This window comes from Jaculus jaculus, chromosome 5, assembly GCF_020740685.1.
Source record: "Jaculus jaculus isolate mJacJac1 chromosome 5, mJacJac1.mat.Y.cur, whole genome shotgun sequence".
Taxonomy (NCBI): domain Eukaryota; kingdom Metazoa; phylum Chordata; class Mammalia; order Rodentia; family Dipodidae; genus Jaculus; species Jaculus jaculus.
In genome coordinates, this window is record NC_059106.1 from 6268433 (window position 1) to 6289120 (window position 20688).

Here is a 20688-nt window from a genome sequence, read left to right on the forward strand (position 1 = left end):
GCGGCCCTCTCTCGGTGGCCGGAAGTCCTCCGGCCTGCGCCTCGCGGAAGCGGAAGTGGAGGGGCGGCGGGCCGCGTGGGGCCGTGGCTGCGAGAGACCGGCTGGCCAGCGGCGCCGCGGCCGGGCGCGTGTCGGCTTCTCACTGGCGCAGCCTGGGCCGCCGCCGCCCCGCCCCGCCCAGGCGTAGTCGCAGGCGCCGTCGCGGACCGAGCGGGCCGGGCATGGGCGGCCGGGGGCGTGCGAGCGGCGCGGGCGCGGGCGCGGCGGGCGCGCGGCGGCTGACAGGTAGCGGCGGGCGGCGGGCGGTGGGCGGCGGGCGGAGCGGGCGCGGGCGAGGCGACCCTCGAGGCCGGGTCACCTTGGGCCGCCTTCGCCTCCACAGGGCTGGGTTTCCCCCCGCTTCCTGGGTCCTCCTCGTCGTCGTCGCCGCCGCCGCCGCGAGCGCGCCAAGTTGTCCCCGGAGCTGTGGTCGGAGGCGCCCGCCGGTCGGTGGCCGCGGGCTCCCCGCCGCAGCCCTGAGCTTTCGTGCCGGAGCAGGAAGTGCCCTGACTCGGATTCCCATCCCACCTGAGCCTGAGCGGGCGGAGGGCAGCGCCGTGCTCCCCTCTCGCTGCAGGGCTGCTTGGTTGGGGCTTTGTGCAGGTTTCTGCCTGCCCTAAGGTGCATCTCTGCGCGAGCGGCTGCCTGGAAATGGCATGATACGCCTCCACTGTTAGCGCGTTAACTAACCCGCCGGTGTAGATCTTCTTGTGTGCGGCGCCAGTAAGCGCCGGGTGTGCGCTGTTCTTGTTCCTTGACCAAAATCCCTGATCTCGTTTTGCATTTGTTGCCAGATTTGAGGAGATTATTTTCTTCATCCTAAGACCTACTGTAGTTCCTGTCCTTACCTTGCTTTGGTAACCCATCATGCACTTTATAGCCAATTTTAGTATAGAGTTCGCTTTTTTTTGGTAGCAATATCTGGCACACTGCAAAACATTTGAAGATGCTTTACTTTTAATTTTTTAAACAATATTTTATTCGTTACACGGAATGAGTGTGCCAGGGCCTCTAGGCACTGCAAACAAACTCCAGATGTATGTACCATCATGTGCATCTGGCTCCTGTGGGTTGTGGGAAATCGAACCTGGGACCTTAGGCTTCACAGGCAAGCACCTTAACCACTAAGCCATCTCTCCAGCCCTGTTTTATTTAGTTTTTTGTTGTTGTTGTTGATTTGAGACAGGTTTTGATTTAGCTCAGGATAGCGTTAAACTCCTGATTCTCCTTCCTCTGTCTCCTAAGTGCTAGGGCCTGCTCACACCATTATCCCCTGCTGACTTGAAGACATTTCACAGTTTTGTTTTTTTTTTTTTTTTTTTGGTCTTTCAAGGTAGGATCTTGCTCTCTAGCCCAGGCTGACTTGGAATTCACTATGTAGTCTCAAACTCACAGTGATCCATCTACCTCTACCTTCCACGTGCTGGGATTAAAGGCATGCTGATCACCATGTTTAGCTTCTTCTTTGCAGCCGCAGTTAATCCCAGCACTCGGGAGGCAGAGTTAGGAGGATCACTGTGAGTTTGAGGTCACCCTGAGACTACGTAGTAGTGGTGAGACCCTACCTTGAAAAACTAAAAAAAAAAAAAAGATACTGAGTGCTTCTCTCAGTATGACTTGCCTCCTACTTTGATAGATTTCCATTTTTGATACTTTGATAGGTTTCCGTGCCTAGAGGCCTTGGCACACTCATTCTGTGTAATAAATATTCTGACAGGGTGAGTTCTGTCAGAAACCAACACTTAAAAAGCGTATAGGTTGCCAAGGCCACCCTGAGCCTACATAGTGAATTCCAGGTCAGCCTGAGCTAGAGTGAGACCCTCCTTCAATGCCCCCCCAAGAAAAAGCAGCATACAGGTTGTTTAGAGTTAAACATACTCCTACCCTCCTGCTTACCTTAGAATGGTTGGAGCTTGGATACAACTTTTTTTTTGGAATATGTATGTGTGTGCGAGTTTGTGGGTGCACATGAGTGGAGTGTGTGTGCCCACATGTTCTTGTGGAGGTCAATGTTGGTGTCTTCCTCATTCATACTCCACTATATTTAAAAAAATATTTTTTGTTTGTTTTGTTTTTTTTGAGGTAGGGTCTTGCTCTAGACTGACCTGGAATTCTCTGTGTAGACTCACAGTGGCCTCAAACTCAACAGCAATCCTCCTACCTCTGGGATATTAAAAGCATGTGCCACAACGTCTGGCTTATATATGTGTAGTTTGGAAGTTATAATTTGACCTGTCATTTATGTTTATTCTTTTGTAGCTTTATTTGTGCTCATTCTTTATTTGTTTACTTTTTTATTTTTATTTTTTGGTTTTTTGAGGTAGGGTCTCACTCTACCCCAGGCTGACCTGAAATTCACTATGTCATCTCAGAGTGGCCTCGAATTCTTGGCAATCCTCCTACCTCTGCCTCTCTAGTGGTGGGATTAAAGGCGTGCACCAGCACGTCCGGCTATTACTTTTTGTTTTTTGTGGTAGGATCTAGCTCTAGCCCAGGCTGACCTGGAATTCACTCTGTAGTTTCAGGCTGGTCTTGAACTCACAGCAATCCTTTTACTTCTGTCCCCTGAGTGTTGGGATTAAAGATACGTGCCACCATGCCCAGCCTTATGCTTATGCTTTATAAAGTATGGTGTGTTCAGCCTGCTGTGGGACTGGCTGACTTGTATACCTTTGTGGCATCACTCCCTAGAGGGGAAGTAGCTTCTTTGTAGGAAAGAATGTAGCCAACTTCCTGCTTCTCCTGTGTCAATCAGCAATGTCTGTTGAACTCTATAGGGATTAAGTGTTTCCGAAGCATTTCTATTTCTATACTGTAATATCATTTTGTGTCCCTGTGTGTTACGATTGCTTTGTGTCTCTCGTGAACATTTAAATTGTACCTTTTCTTTTTCCCTTTGTAGGACTTTGCTGTAACATGGGAGTTGTGACTGCATTGGCTGCACTGTGGATGTTCTCCTCAGTGAAGGCAGATTCTAAAGCCATTACAACCTCTCTTACCACAAAGTGGTTTTCCACCCCACTGTTGTTAGAAGCCAGGTAACAGACATTTTTCTTGTTTACATATTTGTGTATATACATCAACTCTGCCAGTAAATGGATATGCAAGAGTGAGATTTTGCTTTTCTGGTGCATGTATTAAGCACCCCTTTTATTGTGCTTGCCCTGTGCCATACCAAGGCTATTAGTATGCAGGGCCTCTTCAAGCAGTCCAGGGCTGATTGATTCATAGTCAGGTTTAGGAACTTTGCTCTAAGATCCCAGGAGCATAGCATTCTGCGTGTAGTGGGAGGGAGTTGAGGAAACCATCAGATCTTACCTGTTCTAAGGTACATGTATTCTATATGTAATATCTCCTAGGCTCACAAAATATTTGGTCTCATTGTGACATTTTCTCTTTCTTTCTTTCTTTTTTTCCTTTTTTTGGTTTTTCAAGGTAGGGTCTCATTCTAGTCCAGGCTGACCTGGAATTCACTAGGTAGTCTCAGGGTGGCCTTGAACTCACAGTGATCCTCCTACCTCTGCCTCCAGAGTGCTGGGATTAAAAGCGTGCGCCACCATGCCCGGCTTCATTGTGACATTTTCATATGTTTATACAGTGTATTTTGATCATATTCACTTCTCCATCAGAAAGCATTGAATTAAATAATGAAGGCTAGGGATGTAGCTAAGTTGTTAGAGTGCTTCCGTAGCATGCAGAAAGCCCTAGGTTCTATCCCAGTACCATACACACTGGGTATGGTGGTTCATACCTGTAGTTCTAACACTCAAGAGGTAGAGGCAGGAGGTTAACTCAGTTACATTTTGAGTTTGAGGCCAGTCTAGGACACATGAAGCAGACACTGTCTCAAAAAAAAAAAAAAAAAAAAAGGCTGGAAAGATTGGCATAGCAGTTTAGGCGGTTGCCTGCAAAACAGCTAAAGGACCCAGGTTTGATTTTCCAGAAGATGCACAAGGTGGTGCATACATCTGGAGTTTGTTTGTAGCACATGGAGGCCCAAGTAAGACCATTCTCTCTCTCTCAAATAAATAAACAAAATAATAATAATAAAAGGTATTGCTAGGCATGGTGTGGTACATCTAGCACCACTTGGGCTGTGGCATTTGTTTGTTTATTTTTTTAGTTTTCCAAGGTAGGGTCTCCCTTTAGCCCAAGCTGGCCTGGAATTTACTATGTAGTCTCAGGGTGGCTACAAACTCATGGTGATCCTCCTACCTCTGCCTCCTGAGTGCTGGGATTAAAGGCGTGCGCCACCACACCTGGCTTAATATATATTTTTTATTGACAACTTCTATGCTTACAGGCAACAAACCATGGTATTTCCTTCCCTCCCCCCACTTTCTCCTTCATAACTCTGCTCTCTGTCATATCCCCTCCTCTCTCCATTAGTCTCTGTCTTAATTTTATGTTATCATTCCTTTTCTCCTATTATGATGGTCTTGTGTAAGTATTGGTAGGCACTGTGAGGTCTTGGATATCAAAGCCAAATTCTGTCTGGACGACCGTATGTAAGGAGTGGTACTCTTCCTTTGGCTCTTACATTCTTTTTGCCACCTTTTCTGCAATGGACCCTGAGCCTTGGAGGGTGTGAGATGTTTCAGTGCTGGACACTCCTCCATCCCTTCTTCTCAGCACTACGTTGCCTTTTGGGTCATCTCAGTGGTCATCACCATCTGAAAAAGAGAAGCTTCTCTAACCAGAAGTGAGAGTAGCATTAATATATGAGTATGAACACTAAGTGTAGTGCTTTCAGGGCAATTTGGTTAGAATAATATGTGCATTTATCTAGACAAGATCAGACTTTATGGCTTTATACCCCTAAGGCTCATGACCTCCCCTGCCATAGGCTTTTGATTAGGTTTTCAGTACCAGGCACGTATTCCCTCCCATAGAGTGGGCCTTCAGTCCAATTAGAGAGCAGTTGGTTTCCCCCAGAGTAGACATGCCACTATTGCACTTGTTCAGTCATTTGGCCTATGTGGCCAAACTTGAGGCTTCCAGTGTCCACTGTTTTCACCACTGATGACTTCTGTCTCCCATAAGAGACAGAAGAGCTGCACATACAGCAACTTTTTCCAGCTTTCAGTTGGCTGGACTACAGGGAGAAGGTTTTCTGCTCAGCACCAGCTTGATTTCTCAGTGACTCTGCCACTCAAGCATGTGGAGTCTTCAGCAGTAGCGCCTTGGCAATAGCCTGTAATGTTTTGGAGGCAACAGGGACCTCCCTGGCCAACAACTCACTGGAAAGTATCTCATCCCTGGCACTGAAAATTTTCTTGTAACAATCTAGATTTTTATAAGCCTTATTCAGAATATTTTGAATTTTTTGACCCCCTCCCCCCGCCTTTCTTTTGTACAGTCTCTTCCCCTGACCTTGCTTAGGCCTTTCCCCTCCCTGTAATCTGTTCTTCTACTTATATACAATGCCATTCCCTTAAGACCTTCCCTCTCCTCCCTCCCTTATAGCCTTTTTCTAGGTTTTGGGCCTCTGCTACTGATTTTTGGTTCTAGATCACACACAAGTCTATATACATTTGTAGCTGGGATCCACGTATAAGAGAGAACGTGCAACATTTGGCTTTCTCGGCCTGGGTTACCTCACTTAGTATAATCCTTTCCAGATCCATCCATTTCCCTGCAATTTCATAATTTAATTTTTCTTCACCTCTGAATAGAACTCCATTGTGTAGATGTACCACATCTTTATTATTTATTCATGTGTGGATGGACATCTAGTCTGGTTCCATTTCCTAGCTATTGTGAATAGAGCAGCAATAAACATGGTTGTGCAAGTATCTCTAAGGTAGTGAGAAGAGTTGTTAGGATATATGCCAAGGAGTGCTATAGATGTATCATATTGCAAGTCTGTCTTTAGCTGCCTCAAGAACCTCCACACTGATTTTCACAATGGCTATACCAGATTACATTCCCACCAACAGTGCAGAAGTGTTCCCCTTTTACCACAACCTCGCCAACATTTATTGTCATTTGTTTTCTTGATGGTAGCCATCCTGATGGGAGAGAGATGTAATCTCAAGGTAGTTTTAATGAGAGAGAGAGAGAGAGAGAGAGAGAGAGAGAGAAAGAGAGAGAGAGAATGGGCACACCAGGGCCTCCAGCCACAGTAATCGAACTCCAGGTGCATGTGCCATCTTGTGCGCACATGTGTAGCCTTGCATGCTTGTGCTGCCTTGTGTGTCTAGAGAGTAGAACATAGGTCCTTAGGCTTCACAGGTAACCTCCTTAATCTCTAAGCCATCTCTCCAGCCCTGGTCCTTAGGTTTTGCAGGCAAGTGCCTCAACCGCTGAGCCACCTACCTCTTCAGCCCTGGAGTCACTATTTTTAGGTCATTCCTGTTTGCAAATAGGTGGCTAATGGAACTCCAAAAGTAGCTCTGCTTATTTGAGGCTTCTCTGTATTCACTACTAGAGCTAGCTGAGGCCACAATTCTCTCCTGTGTCTATGATGGGTTTTGGCACTGTCATTCTGGTTGATGATAAAGGGCCAGAGTCTCTTCCTACATACTGAGACACGTAGCTTCTAAAAAAATAAAAATAAGTAACTACTACAATCTAAATTTCCATCAGAAAGCAAAAAATCTGATAGTCATCTTACTTTCTTAGATTTTTATTTCATTTACTAATAAATAAAAAGGCAAGAATAAATCTGGATGTGGTAGCGCATGCTTCTAATCCCAGCACTTGGGAGGCAGAGGTAGGTGGATTGCTGTGAGTTCAAGGCCAACTTGAGACCACATAGTGAACTCTATGTCAACTTGGGCTAGAGAGTGAGACCCTACATCAAAAAAAAATATATATACACACACACACACACACACACACACACGTGTGTGTGTGTGTGTGTGTGTGTGAGAGAGAGAGAGAGAGAGAGAGAGAGAGAGATATCTTTTTTTTTTCCTTTAAATCTTTTTGGTCTGACCTGGAATTCACTGTGTAGTCCCAGGATGGCCTATATCTGAAGTTCTCCTGTGCAGTGGCTGGAGGCACTGGTGCACTCATTCTCATTTTTTTTTTTCTCTCTCTCTGCTTCCAAATAAATCAGTAATTTTTTATTCTTTTTTACTATTTATTTTTATTTATTTATTAGAGAGAGGGGAGACTGGGAAAATGGGTGCATCACGGCTTCTAGCCACTGCAAACAAACTCCAGATGCATGTACTGCCTTGTGCATCTGGCTTACATGGGTCCTGGAGAATCGAACCTAGATACTTAGGCTTTGTAGGCAAATGCCTTAACTGCTAAGCCATCTCTCCAGCCCTTCTAATAATATTTTTAAAAACTTATCTGAGAAAGAGAGGGGGAAAGTGTGTGCTTGCCTTCAAAACCTAAGGACCCATGTTTGACCCTTCAGATCCCACATAAGCCAGACACACATGGTGATGCAAGTACACAAGGTTACACACGCACACAATGGTGTATGTGTCTAGAGTTCAGTCACACTGGAGGCCCTGGCATACCCTGCATTAACCAGATGCACAAGTTGGCACATGCATCTGAAGTTTGTTTGCAGTGCTTAGATGCCCTGGCTCACCCATTCTCTCTCTGTCTTTCTCTCTCCCTCTCTCTGCCTCTAATAAATACATAAAAACAAAAACTTAAAAAAAAAAGCCAAACAGTGGGTCTGGAAAGATGGTTTAGTGTTTAAGGCACTGGCCTATGAAGCCTAAGGACTCATGTGCCACTCTCCAGGTCCCTTGTAAGCCAGTTGCACATGTACACAAGGGGGCACATGTGTTGGGAGTTAGATTGCAGTGGATGGAGGCCCTGGTGTGTCAGTTTTCTCCTTTTCTCTTCTTCACTGTCTGACTCTTGCATAAAAAAAGGGAAAACTAGGAATATTTGAAAACATATTCTTTTTTGAAAAAAAAATGTATGTATTTGAGAGACAGAAAGGAAAAGGAAGAAGCAGACAAAAAGCAGGAATGAGCTTGCCAGGGCCTCCTGCCACTGCAAACAAACTCCAGATGCATGTGCCCTTTGTGCTTCTGGCTTTACATGAGTACGTGATGATTGAGCCCAGTCTGTGAAGCTTTGTAAGCAAGTGCTTATGACCACTGAACTGAACTATTTCTCTAGCTCCCCCATCCCCTCAAGGTAGGGTCTCGCTATAGCTCAAGCTGGCCTGGAATTCACTATATAGTCTCAGGGTGGCCTTGAACTCATGTTGATCCTTTTTCTTCTGCCTCCTGAATGCTGGGATTAAAGGTGTGCGCCCCCATGCCTGGCTCTTGAAGATTTTGTTAAGTCTTGCTGACATATTCATGTTTTTTTCTTTTTTCCAGTGAATTCTTAGCAGAAGACAGCCAAGAGACATTTTGGAGTTTTGTAGAAGCCAGTCAAAATATTGGATCATCAGATCATCATGGTAAAATTCAAACAAATAGTTCTTTGATTTTTTTTTTTTTTCTGGGTAAATATTAGAAGAAATGGTCTCTTTATAGGATGTCTGACAGGACAGCTAATGGAAAACATGTTTATCTTTAATGCTTAGCATTGTGATGCTTGCCAGGAAGACCCAATGAGAACCCAAATGATAGGTTTGGTTTTTTGGTTGTTTTGAGGTAGGGTCTCACTGTAGTCCAGGCTGACCTGGAATTCATTATGTAGTCTCGGGGTGCCCTCAAGGTGGTCTTCCTATGTTTGCATTCCAAGTGCTGGGGCTAAAGGCATGTGCCACCCAAATAGTAGTTTTATTTACCTAATTGCTAGACTGCCTCATACATGCTAAGAATATGCCGTGCCATTGAGCTATATCCCCAAATTTCCATTGACTTTCACCAGCAACTATTTTATTTAATCTTTTTCTATTTTTTGGTATGTATGTATGATCTATGTTCTTTTATTTTTATTTTTTTAAATTTTTATTAACATTTTCCATGATTACAAAAAAAAAAAAACCCATGGTAATTCCCCCCCCACACTTTGCCCTTTGAAATTCCATTCTCCATCATATTACCTCCCCATCTCAATCATTGTACTTACATGTATATAATACCAACCTATTAAGTATCCTCTCCCTTCCTTTCTCTTCCCTTTATGTCTCCTTTTTAACTTACTGGCCTCTGCTACTAAGTATTTTCCTTCTAACGCCCAATCATCTGTAGCTAGGATCCACATATGAGAGAGAACATGTGGCGCTTGGCTTTCTGGGCCTGGGTTACCTCACTTAGTATAATCCTTTCCAGGTCCATCCATTTTTCTGCAAATCTCATAACTTCATTTTTCTTTACCGCTGAGTAGTACTCCATTGTATAAATGTGCCACATCGTCATTATCCACTCATCAGTTGGGGGACATCTAGGCAGTTATATAGGTTATATAGGTACTCGAGTATGAACTGAGGTCCCTAATGCTTGTGTGGCAAGCACTTTCCTGAGTGAGGTATTTTCCCAACCCCATTTTATTTATTTTTTTCTAAGAGATTGGATCTTGCTGTGTTATTTAAGCTGGCCCTAAACTATTTATTTATTTACAAGCAGAAGACACACACACACACACACACACACACACACACACACACACTCAGAGAGAGAGAGAGAGAGAGAGAGAGAGAAAGAGAATGGGCATGATAGAGCCTTCTAGTCTCTGCACACTCCAAATTCACGTGCCACTTTGTGCATCTGGCTTTATATAGTTACTGGGGAATTGAACTCAGGTTATTAGGCTTTGCAGGCAAGCACCTTAACTTCCCCAGCCATCCATTTCTCCGGCCCCAATGTGGTCCCCCCTCCCCCCCAGGTAGGGTCTCACTGTAGCTCAGACTGACTTGGAATTCACTATGTATTCTCAGGTGGCCTTGAACTCACAACAACCCTCCTACCTCTGCCTCCTGAGTGCTGGGATTAAAGGCGTGTGCCACCACGCCTGGCTCCAATGTTCTTTCTTTACAGGAACGGATTATTCCTATTACCATGCAATATTGGAAGCTGCTTTTAAGTTTCTGTCACCTCTGCAGCAGAATTTGCTGAAATTCTGTCTGTCCCTTCGCTCCTATTCGGCTACAGTGCAAGCCTTCCAGCAGGTGAGTCCGCACCGCAGCAGCAGCACTTCGGAGGCTCGCCACACACTCGCGATCTTGGAATGTGGTCATGGAGTTACTGCTCTTTTTAGTCGAATATTTTCTGGTATTAAGCCTTCAGAGTATTACCCCCCTTTTCTCTCTCCCCTTTTTTATTTCTTCCCCAGCTCTGGGGATGGATACTGTATCAGCAAGCCATTCATCCCCCAAATCACACATTTTCAGTTACATAGTTTATGCCTAATTCCGTATGAGAAATGAAAAGGATACCTGCAGCACAAGAAGTGACAGCCTGACGTTATTCATGGGAGAAGATGTGATCGTGCTAAACTAACTTTTCATGATCCTGAATCTTTGTTTTTTTGAGGTAGGGTCTCACTCTAGCCCAGGCTGACCTGGAATTCATTATATTGTCTCAGGGTGGCCTTGAACAATCCTCGGACTTCCTCTTGAGTGCTGTAATTAAAGGCATGCACCACCATACCTGGTGTTTTTGCTTTTTTTCTAGGTAGGGTTTCACTGCAGCTCAGGCTGACCTAGAATTCAGTTTGTAGTCTCAGGGTTTCCTCAAACTCATTGTGATCCTCCAACCTCTGCCTCTCAAGTTCTGGGATTAAAGGCATGTGCCACCACGCCCAGCTCCATGAAAAAAAAAGTAACATATATAGATAGATAGATTTCTTTTTTTTTCTTTTGGTTTTTCGAGGTTGGGTTTCACTGCAACTCAGGCCAACCTAGAATTCACTGTAGTCTCAGGGCGGCCTCCAACTAATGGCAGTTCTCTGACCTTTGCTTCCCAAGTGCTGGGATTAAAGGCGTATGCCTGGCTTCATATTCTTTTTTTATTGTACAACTTGGATGGTACTGTAGATACATTTTATGAACCATGTCTTGTTTATTGTATACTCATGATGTAAGTAGCTCTGTTTCCTATACGTGGGTGGCTGGTTCCAGAGGCTTGATCAGAATTGCATTTCCTTCCTTTGGCAAGTCTACTGGTTGTCCATTAAAGACACCTAATATCTGCTTTCTTTAAAACTTCTCTTCCTCCCACTCCTCCATGCAGTCAGACTTGCATTACTGGCAGAAATCACTGTACCATGAGCAGCTTTCAGGAATAAAGGATTTATTTTGGCTTACAGACTTGAGGGGAAAATGATAGCATAACTGGAGGGTGAACGTTACCCCCTAGCCAGGATGAGGTGGACAATAGCAACAGGAGTGTGTGCCAAACACTGGCAAGGGAAAGCTGGCTGTTATACCCATAAGCCCACCCCCAACAATACACCACCTCTAAGAGGTGTTAATTCCTAATTGCCATCAGCTGGGGAGACTAGCATTCAGAATACCTAACTTTATAGGTGTTGCAGTCAGGTTCTCAGTGCTGGTAGGAATCACCCAACTAAGAGCAGCTTGTGGGAAAAAGAGGTTTATTTTGGCTTACAGACTCAACGGGAAGCTCCACGATGGCAGGGGAAAATGATGGCATGAGCAGAGGGTGGATATCACCCCATGGCCAACATAAGGCGGACAACAGCAACAGGAGAGTGTGCCAAACACTGTCTTGGGGAAACTGGCTATAATACCCACAAGCCTGCCCCCAACAATATGCTCCTTCCAGGAGGTGTAAATCCCCAAATCTCCCATCAGCTGAGAACCTAGCATTCAGGACACCTAAGTTTATGGGGGACACCTGAATTAAACGACTATATTCTGCCCCGGCCCCCATAAACTGATAACCATATGTGATGTAAAATGCAATGCGTTCAGTCCAACTTTAAAAGTCCCTGTAGTTTTAATCAGTCTTAACGATGTTCAAACAGCCCCATAATTCAAGGTCTTTTGTCTTTTTTAACTGAGCCATAATACCAAAAAATTCCCCCAAAACCCATAATAGCACAGAATAAACACTCACACTGCAAAAGATGGCATTAGCCAGCTGTTTTGGGCCAAAGATTTCATTTTTTGTGCCATATATATCCCTCTGCTCACAGCAGTTCATTTCTACACAAAGCAACCCTGCTCAACTACTCAGGACATGGGCATGACAGCAGTCCTCACACAAACTGCTAGCCCAGTCCAAGCAAAGCTCTTTCTCACCCCCATAAGCCAAACCTCACAGTCCATAGTTACTACTGCATTCAGGTCTTTCAACTCTGACCAGAATAGTCCTTCAAGCCATACTTATAGCACTGTAAGGCGTCTCTTAGGCCAAGGTTTCAAATCCTTTTACATTCCTCTTGAAAATCAGCTCCAGAAAGCCACACACACGGGCAGGTGTCTAGCAGCAATCCCACTCCTTGGTACAACTTTACTGTTGCAGTCATGTTTGCATTGCTGGCAGAAATCACCCTAGGAAGAGCAGTTTTTGGGAAAAAAGGATTTACTTTGGCTTACAGGCCTGAGGGGAAGCTCCACAATGGCAGGAGAAATGATGGCATGAGCAGAGGGTGGACATTACCCCCTGGTCTACATAAAGTGGACAATAGTAACAGGAGAGTGTGCCAAACACTGACATGGGGAAACTGGCTGTAACATCCATAAGCCCGCCCCCAACAACATGCTCCCTCCAGGAGGCATTAATTCCAATTTGCCATCAGCTGGGGAGACTATCATTAAGAATACCTAAGTTTAAGGAGGACACCTGAATCAAAGCACCACACCCTCTTGTGTTTTGATTTAACAGCCATTGGTGCTACATGCTTAGTCTGTTAATCCTTCAGGAGTTGTAAAGTGGTGACTCATTCTGTCATTTCTAATGCCTTCGTTTTGTTTCTGGATTGGGAATAAAGCACATTGCTTTATTTAGTATTGTTTGGTGATACTCTTCACATAGCTGAGGCAGAACATAGGCTTGATTCGTTGCTTTTGTTTACCAAGATTCTGAATAAGTTTAATTTCCTAGCATCTTTTTCCTTTGAGCAGTAGGTTTTTGTTTGTTTATAGATGGGTAATTCAGTGGTATTACATGTATCCATTCATCTTCAGAACTTTTTTCTTTTTTTGAGGTAGGGTCTCATGTTGCCCAGGCTGGCCTTGAACTCAGTATGTAGCTGAGGAAAACTCTTGAACTCCTGATTCTCCTGCCTCCTCCTCCCATACACTGCGATTACAGTTGTGCCCTACAGTATAACTATCGGAACTTTTTCATCTTGTAAAACCGAAGCTGTATACACATAAAACGTTAACTGTTTGTTTCCCATCTGTGTTTCCATTCTCTTAGTAACCCCCTTTCTACTGCTGTGTACTTGTCCATTCCTGCTCCTCATATGTGTGCACATTTTCAGTAATTGCCCTTTTGTGATGGGTTTGTTTCATGTAGCACAATGTTGTTAAGGTTCATGCATGTGTAGTGCATTCCAGGATTTCATTCGTTTTCCCTGCGTAACATCCTATTGTATGTATACATCACATTTTGTTTACTCATTCTTTCCCCAATGGACATGGGCTAGTTTCACTTTTTGGCTGTTATCAGTAATGCTGCCATGCAACATTGGTGTACACGTGTCTGTTTGAGTTGCTGCTTCAGTTCTTTTGGTTTTGTGTGTGTGTGTGTAATTCATGCATCATATGGTAATTGTTTTAACTTTTTTTTTTGGCAGTGCTGGGGATCCAACCCAGGACTTTGCACATGCTAAGCAGGTACTCCACTATTGTACTACCTCCCCAGACTCCTGTGTTTAATATTTTAATGAGCCGTCAACCTATTTTTCTTAGTGGCTGCTCTTAATTTTGCATTCCTATCAGTAATCTACAAGGGTTTTAATTTCTGCACCTCTTGAGACACTTGATATTTTTTTTCCTGTTTTTTAAAAATATTTTATTTATTTGACAGGGAAAGAGGGAGAGAGGGAGAGACGGGGGGGGGGGAGAGAGAGAGAGAGAGAGAGAGAGAGAGGGAGGGAGAGGGAGGGAGAGAGAATGGGTGCTCTAGAGCTTCTAGCTACTGCGAGAGAACTCCAGATGCTGTGCCCCCTTATGCATCTGGCTAACATGGGTTGTGGGGAATTGAACCTGGGTTCTTTGGCTTTGCAGGCAACTGCCTTAATCTCTAAGCCATCCCTCCAGGCCCCCCCCCTTTTTTTTGAGGTAGGGTCTCACTCTAGGTCAGTTTGACCTGGAATTCACTTATTTGATCTAAGGATAGCCTCGAACTCATGGCGATCCTCCTACCTCTCTGCCTCCTAAGTGCTGGGATTAAAGGTGTGCACCACCATGCCCGGCTCTAATTTTTTAATTATTTATAAGCAGAGAGAGAGAGAGAGAGAGGGACAGAGAAAAAGAGAGAGAGAATATGGGTACTCACAGGGCTTCTAGCCACTGCAACCCCAGATGCATGTGCCCCTTTGTGCATCTAGCTTAATGTAGGCATTGTGGAATTGAACCCAGGTTATTAGGCCTTGCATGCAAGTACCTTAACCATTGGGCCATCTCTCTAGCCTGACTCTTAACTTTCAGTGTTGGCCATTTTAATGAGAGTGCTGTATCTTACTGTGTGATTCTTTTCTTTTTCTCTTTCTTTCCCTCTCTCCCTCTCTCCCTTCCTCCCTCCCTCATCATCGTTTTTTTTTTAACCCTCTTTTAAAAATGTATTTCTTTGTGTGTGTGTGTGTGTGTGTGTGAGTTTGTGTGTACATGTGGCACAGCAAGCATATGGAGGTCAGAGGACAACCTTGAAGTGCTGTGCTCTTCTTCTACCTTCTGTGAGATAGGCGCTTGCTCTCTCTCTTTTTGTGACTTTCAGGTGGGGTCTCACTCTGGCCCAGGCTGGCCTGGAATTCACTCTGTAGTCTCAGGCTGTCCTTGAACTCACAGCAACCTCCTTCCTCTGCCTCCCTATTGCTGGGATTAAAAGTCAGAGTTTCTTGTTTTGGTTTTTCAAGGTAGGGCTCACTCCTGCTCAGGCTGACCTGGAATTCACTATGTGGTTTCAGGGTGGCCTCGAACTCATGAAGATCTGAGTACTGAGATTAAAGGCATCCACCACCATGCCTGACCAAAAATATTTTATTTATTTGAGAGAGAGTGAAAGAAAGAAAGAGACATAGATTGAGAGAGAATGGGCACACCAGGGCCTTTAGGCACTGCAAACAACCTCCAGATGCATGGCCACCTTGTACATTTGTTTCACATGGGCACTGGGGAATTGAGCCTGAGTCCTTAGGCTTAGCAGGCAGCAAGCACCTTAACTGCTAAGCTATCTTTCCAGCCGCCTTTTTTTTTTTTCTTTTCTTTTCGGTTTTTCGAGGTAGGGTCTCATTCTAGCCCATGCTGACCTGGAATTCCCCATGGAGTCTCAAGGTGGCCTCGAACTCACTGCGATCCCTCTACCTTTGCCTCCCAAGTGCTGGTGTTAAAGGCATGTGCCACCATGCCCAGCTTTTTTGTCTGTTTTGTTTTGTTTTTTTGAAGTATGGGCTCTCTCTAGCCCAAGCTGACCTGGAATTCACTATGTAGTCTTAGGGTAGCCTCAAACTCACAGCGATTCTTCTACCTCTGCCTCTGGAGTGCTGGGATTAAAGGCTTGTGCCACTATGCCTGGCTCAAAGTTGTCTTTTAAAAAATATTATTTATTTATTTATTTATTTGAGAGAGAGAGAAAGAGAGAGAGAGAGAGACAGAAAGAGAAAGAGACGGATTGAGAGAGAGAGAGAATGGTCACATGAGGGCCTCCAGCCACTGCAGGCAAACTCCAGACACGTTCACCACCTTGTGTATCTGATTTATGTGCGTCCTGGGTGATCGAACTTGGGTTCTTAGGCTTCAGGCAAGAAACCTAACTACTAAGCCATCTGTCCAGCTCTCTCTCTCTTTTTTTTTTTTTGCATGTGGCTTTATTTGGGTATTGGCAGGCAAGTGCCTTTTAAGTGCTGAGCCATTTCCCAAGTCTTTTAATTTTATTCATTTATTTATTTGTAAATATTTCATTTATTTGCAAGGAGAGAGGCAGAGAGAATGGGAGCACCACATATGTAGCTACAGTGAATGAACTCCAGACACAGCACCACTTTATGCATCTGGTTTATGTGGGTACTGGGGAATCCAACCTGGGTTGTTAGACTTTGCAAGGCAGAGAGAGGTAGAAGGATTACTGTGAGGTCCAGGCAAGCCTGAGACTACACAGAGTGAGTTCCTGGTCAGTCTGGGCTAGAGTGAGACCCTACCTCAAAACAACAAAAAACAAACAAAAGAGGTAATGGCTGGGCGTGGTAGAGCACATCTTTAATCCCAGCACTTGGGAGGCAGCTGTGAGTTCAAGGCCACCCTGAGACTACATAGTGAATTCCAGATCAGTTCGAGCCAAACTGAAGCCTTACCTAAAAAAAAAAAAAAAAAAGAAAGGTAAGGGTTGCAGAGATGTTGGATCAACGGTTAAAGGTACTTGCTTTCAGTGGCAGGAGGCCCTGGCATGCCCATATCACTCACTCTGTCTAGTAAAAAAAAAAAAAAAAGGGTACAGTGGTGTGCTTCCTGCTTATTTTCCTGCACTTTCATTAAGACTTTTTTTTTTAAATTTTTTATTTATTTATTTGAGAGCGACAGACACAGTGAGAAAGACAGATAGAGGGAGAGAGAGAGAATGGGCGCGCCAGGGCTTCCAGCCTCTGCAAACGAACTCCAGACGCGTGCGCCCCCTTGTGCATCTGGCTAACGTGGGACCTGGGGAACCGAGCCTCGAACCGGGGTCCTTAGGCTTCACAGGCAAGCGCTTAACCGCTAAACCATCTCTCCAGCCCAAGACTTTTTTTTTTAAATGTTTTTTTTAAATTATTTATTTATTTGAGAGTGACAGACACAGAGAGAAAGACAGAGGGAGAGAGAAAGAATGGGCGCGCCAGGGCTTCCAGCCTCTGCAAATGAACTCCAGACGCGTGCGCCCCCTTGTGCATCTGGCTAACGTGGGATCTGGGGAACTGAGCCTCGAACCGGGGTCCTTAGGCTTCACAGGCAAGCGCTTAACCGCTAAGCCATCTCTCCAGCCCAAGACTTTCTTTTCTATTGTTTCTGTCTCTTTTCTATTCGGAGGTGTTTCTTCTTACCATGGGTCTCTGTCCTGGCTTTTGCACTTTGAGGGTACTGAGCAACTACATAACCTCCTTACCCTGAATTTTACCGTGGATAGCTGCTACTCCTTGGATGCTGAATTGGACAGAAGCTGTTGGTTTACTCTACTTTGCAGTAGTGGTTGGTCTGTTCTGAGGCCCTCTTGTTCTGAGGCTCCTCACAGCCTCTTTGCTTCTTCTGTGTGTTCTTGGCATACCTGCAGGTCTTTTGTTAGTATTTCATGTCACAGAGCTCCTTTTTTACGGACTTTTGTGAAATGCAGTCTTTGCACATTTGGATTTTGCATTCTAATTCTATATTCATGACAGAACTTGGAAAGATTGAAAAATATGGGATTGATTACTATCTTTGCAGAATTCTTTTTATTTTAATTATTATTATTATAAAATTTTATTTATTTTCAAGCAGAGAGAGAGCCTCTGGCCATTGCAAACAACTCCAGAAAATGTGCCCCTTCTGCATCTGGCTTATGTGGGTCCTGGGGAATCAAACTTGGTTCCTTTGGCTTTGTAGGCAAATGCCTTAACCAGTAAGCCATTTCTCCAGCCCATATTAAAATTTATTTTAAAAAATTTATTTATTTATTTATTTGAGAGTGACAGAGAGAGCAAGAGGCAGAGAGAAAGAATGGGTGCGCCAGGGCCTCCAGCCATTGCAAATGAACTCCAGACATGTGTGGCCTTTGGGTATCTGGCTAACATGGGTCCTTGAGAATTGAGCCTGTAACCAGGGTTCTTAGGCTTAACAGGCAAGTGCTAAACTACTAAGCCATCCCTCCAGCCCTTTAATTTTTTTTATTTTTGAGATGGGGTTTCACTCCATTCCAGGCTGACATGGATGTAGCTTAACGTTAGCCATGAAGGTGTCGGGCACTGTACCTGGCTTTCCAGAATTCTTTGGATTTCTTTCCCCCCTTCACACTAGTTGGGATTGAGCCTAAGGTCGCATTCAGGCTGGTTGCTAGGTTTGCTCTGCCACTCTACTGCTGAGCTATATAAACCTCAGCCCTATCTTGATTTTTAATTTTTTTTCCCGACGTAAGGTCTCACTCTGTCCAGGCTGACCTGACTTTACTGTATCATTTCTGGGTGGCCTTGAACTCACGGTGATCCACCTACCTCTGCCTCCCAAGTGCTGGGATTAAAGGCGTGTGCCACCACAACTGCTGATTTTTGTTTTTAAGTGTGATAATGATATATTTTTAAAATATTTTTAATTTTTTTTGTTAAATTTTATTTAGTTAGTTGAGAGCGACAGAGAGAAAAAGACAGATAGACAGAGAGAATGGGCATGCCATGGCTTCCAGCCACTGCAAACGAACTCCAAACGCTTGCATCCGTGCATCTGGCTAACGTGGGTCCTGGGGAATTGAGCCTCAAATCAGGGTCCTTAGGCTTCACAGGCAAGTGCTTAATCGCTAAGCCATCTCTTTAGCCCATATTTCTTTTTTTTTTTAATTTTTAATTTTTATTTATTTATTTGAGAGCGACAGACAGAGAGAGAGAGAGAGAGGCAGAGAGAGAAAGAGTGAATGGGCGCACCAGGGCCTCCAGCTACTGCAAATGAACTCCAGACACTTGTGCATCTGGATGACGTGGGTCCTGGGGAATCAAGCCTTGAACCGGGGTCCTTAGGCTTCACAGGCAAGCACTTAACCGCTAAGCCATCTCTCCAGCCCCCATATTTCTTTTTTTGATGTGTATTGAAACATTACAAATGCAGTGTTATTTTAAGTTTTTATTTTTATTTATTCATTTGACAAGAAAGAGTCAGAGAAGGAGTGAGAGAGAGAAAGAAAATGAATGAGTGTGCCAGGGCCTCCAGCCTCTGCAGACGAACTCCAGATGCCTGTGTCTCCTTGTACATCTGGCTAACATGGGTCCTGGGGAATCAAATGTAGGTCCTTTGGCTTTGCAGGCAAATGCCTAAACTGCTAAGCCATACCTCCAGCCCTGCAGTGTTATTTTAAATTTGTGCTAGAATGATCCAATGAAATGTGGTAGAAAGATAGATGAAATAAAATTGACCACAAGTTGGTAATTTGATGGAAACAGTAGTTTATTATTGTATTCCTTTAACTTACCAAAAATGCAGAGATGTGATGAAAAAGTTTTTTTGTTGTTGTTTTGTTTTGCATTTTTAAGGTGGGGTCTTGCTCTAGCCTAAGCTGATCTGGAATTTACGATGTAGTCTCAGGGTGGCCTTCAACTCACTGTGGTCCTTCTACCTCTGCCTCCCAAGTACTGGGATTAAAGCCATGCACCACCATGCCCAGCCAAAAAATTTTAATTTTTTTTTCTGATTTATTTTTTTAGTGAGAATGGGGGAGAAAGAGAGAGAGAGAAAATGGGCGTGCCAGGGCCTCTAGCCACTGCAAATGAATTCTATACGCATGTACTACCATGTGCATCTGGCTTACTTTCTTACAGCAAATTTTCTAGCACTCTCCACATTTCCTTAATTATTTGCATTATATACATTAAAAGAACACATTAGGGCTGGAGAGATGGCTTAGTGCTTAAGCACTTGCCTGTGAAGCCTAAGGATCCCAGTTCAAGGCTTTATTCTTCAGGACCCACATTAGCCAGATGCACAAGGGGGTGCATGCATCTGGAGTTCGTTTGCAGTGGCTGGAGGCCCTGGCGTGCCCATTCTCTACCTCTCCCTCTCTCTCTCTGCCTCTTTCTCTCTCTATCACTCTCAAATAAATAAATAAATAACTTTAAAAACACGTAAAAAAAGAGAACACATTAAAATTTTTTTATTCAAGATAGAGAAAGAGTATGGGTGTGCTGAGGCATCTTGCCATTGCAAACGAACTCCAGATGCATGTACCACTTTGTGCATCTGGCTTTACATGGATACTGGGGAGTTGAACCTGGACAGTTGGGCTTTGCAAGCAAGCGCCTTTAATCACTGAACCATCTCCCCAGCCCTGAAAAGACAACTTAGTATCAACACATTAAATGAATGACAGTGTATATGTCAGTGCTTGTCATACATTCTTTTTGGTTCCTATTGAATACTCACTTTTCTCAAAGTACCTGTTCTTAAAGTTGCAAATAGACTTGTCATCATTTTTCTTGACATTAATAATTTGATTTCATAAGCTGGGCGTGGTGGCGCATGCCTTTAATCCCAGCACTTGGGAGGCAGAGGTAGGTGGATTGCCATAAGTTTGAGGCCACCCTGAGACTCCATAGTGAATTCCAGGTCTTCCTGGGCTAGAGCGAAACCCTACTTTGAAAAACCAAAAAAAAAAAAAAAAAAAATTGATTTTATGTATAAATTCACTTTATGCATGTAGCTTTATGTGGGTACTAGAGAATCGAACCCAGGCTGTCAGATTTAGCAAACACCTTTAACTGCTGAGCCATCTCTCCAGTCCCTGTATGCAAGCTCATATCTCATTTTGCATTTCCCTTGTGTACCTTTTGTGTATGTACTATATAATTTTACATTTCCTTCTGAATTCTTTGTGTTTTTTAGGCTCAGTCATATATATTTATTGAGGAATGGTTTTACTCTAGCCTAGGTTGACCTGG

At 44.2% G+C, this 20688-nt stretch overlaps 1 protein-coding gene across 1 annotated transcript in view; it reads left to right on the forward strand.

The window, feature by feature from the left end:
* Positions 1-221: 221 nt before the first annotated feature.
* Uggt1 (UDP-glucose glycoprotein glucosyltransferase 1) overlaps positions 222-20688 on the forward strand; it is a 128695-nt gene continuing 108228 nt past the window's right edge. The window contains exons 1-4 of the mRNA XM_045148663.1: positions 222-285; positions 2942-3077; positions 8343-8425; positions 9951-10081. Of these exons, the coding sequence (XP_045004598.1) occupies positions 222-285; positions 2942-3077; positions 8343-8425; positions 9951-10081 (414 nt within the window). The remainder of the gene's footprint in view (positions 286-2941; positions 3078-8342; positions 8426-9950; positions 10082-20688) is intronic.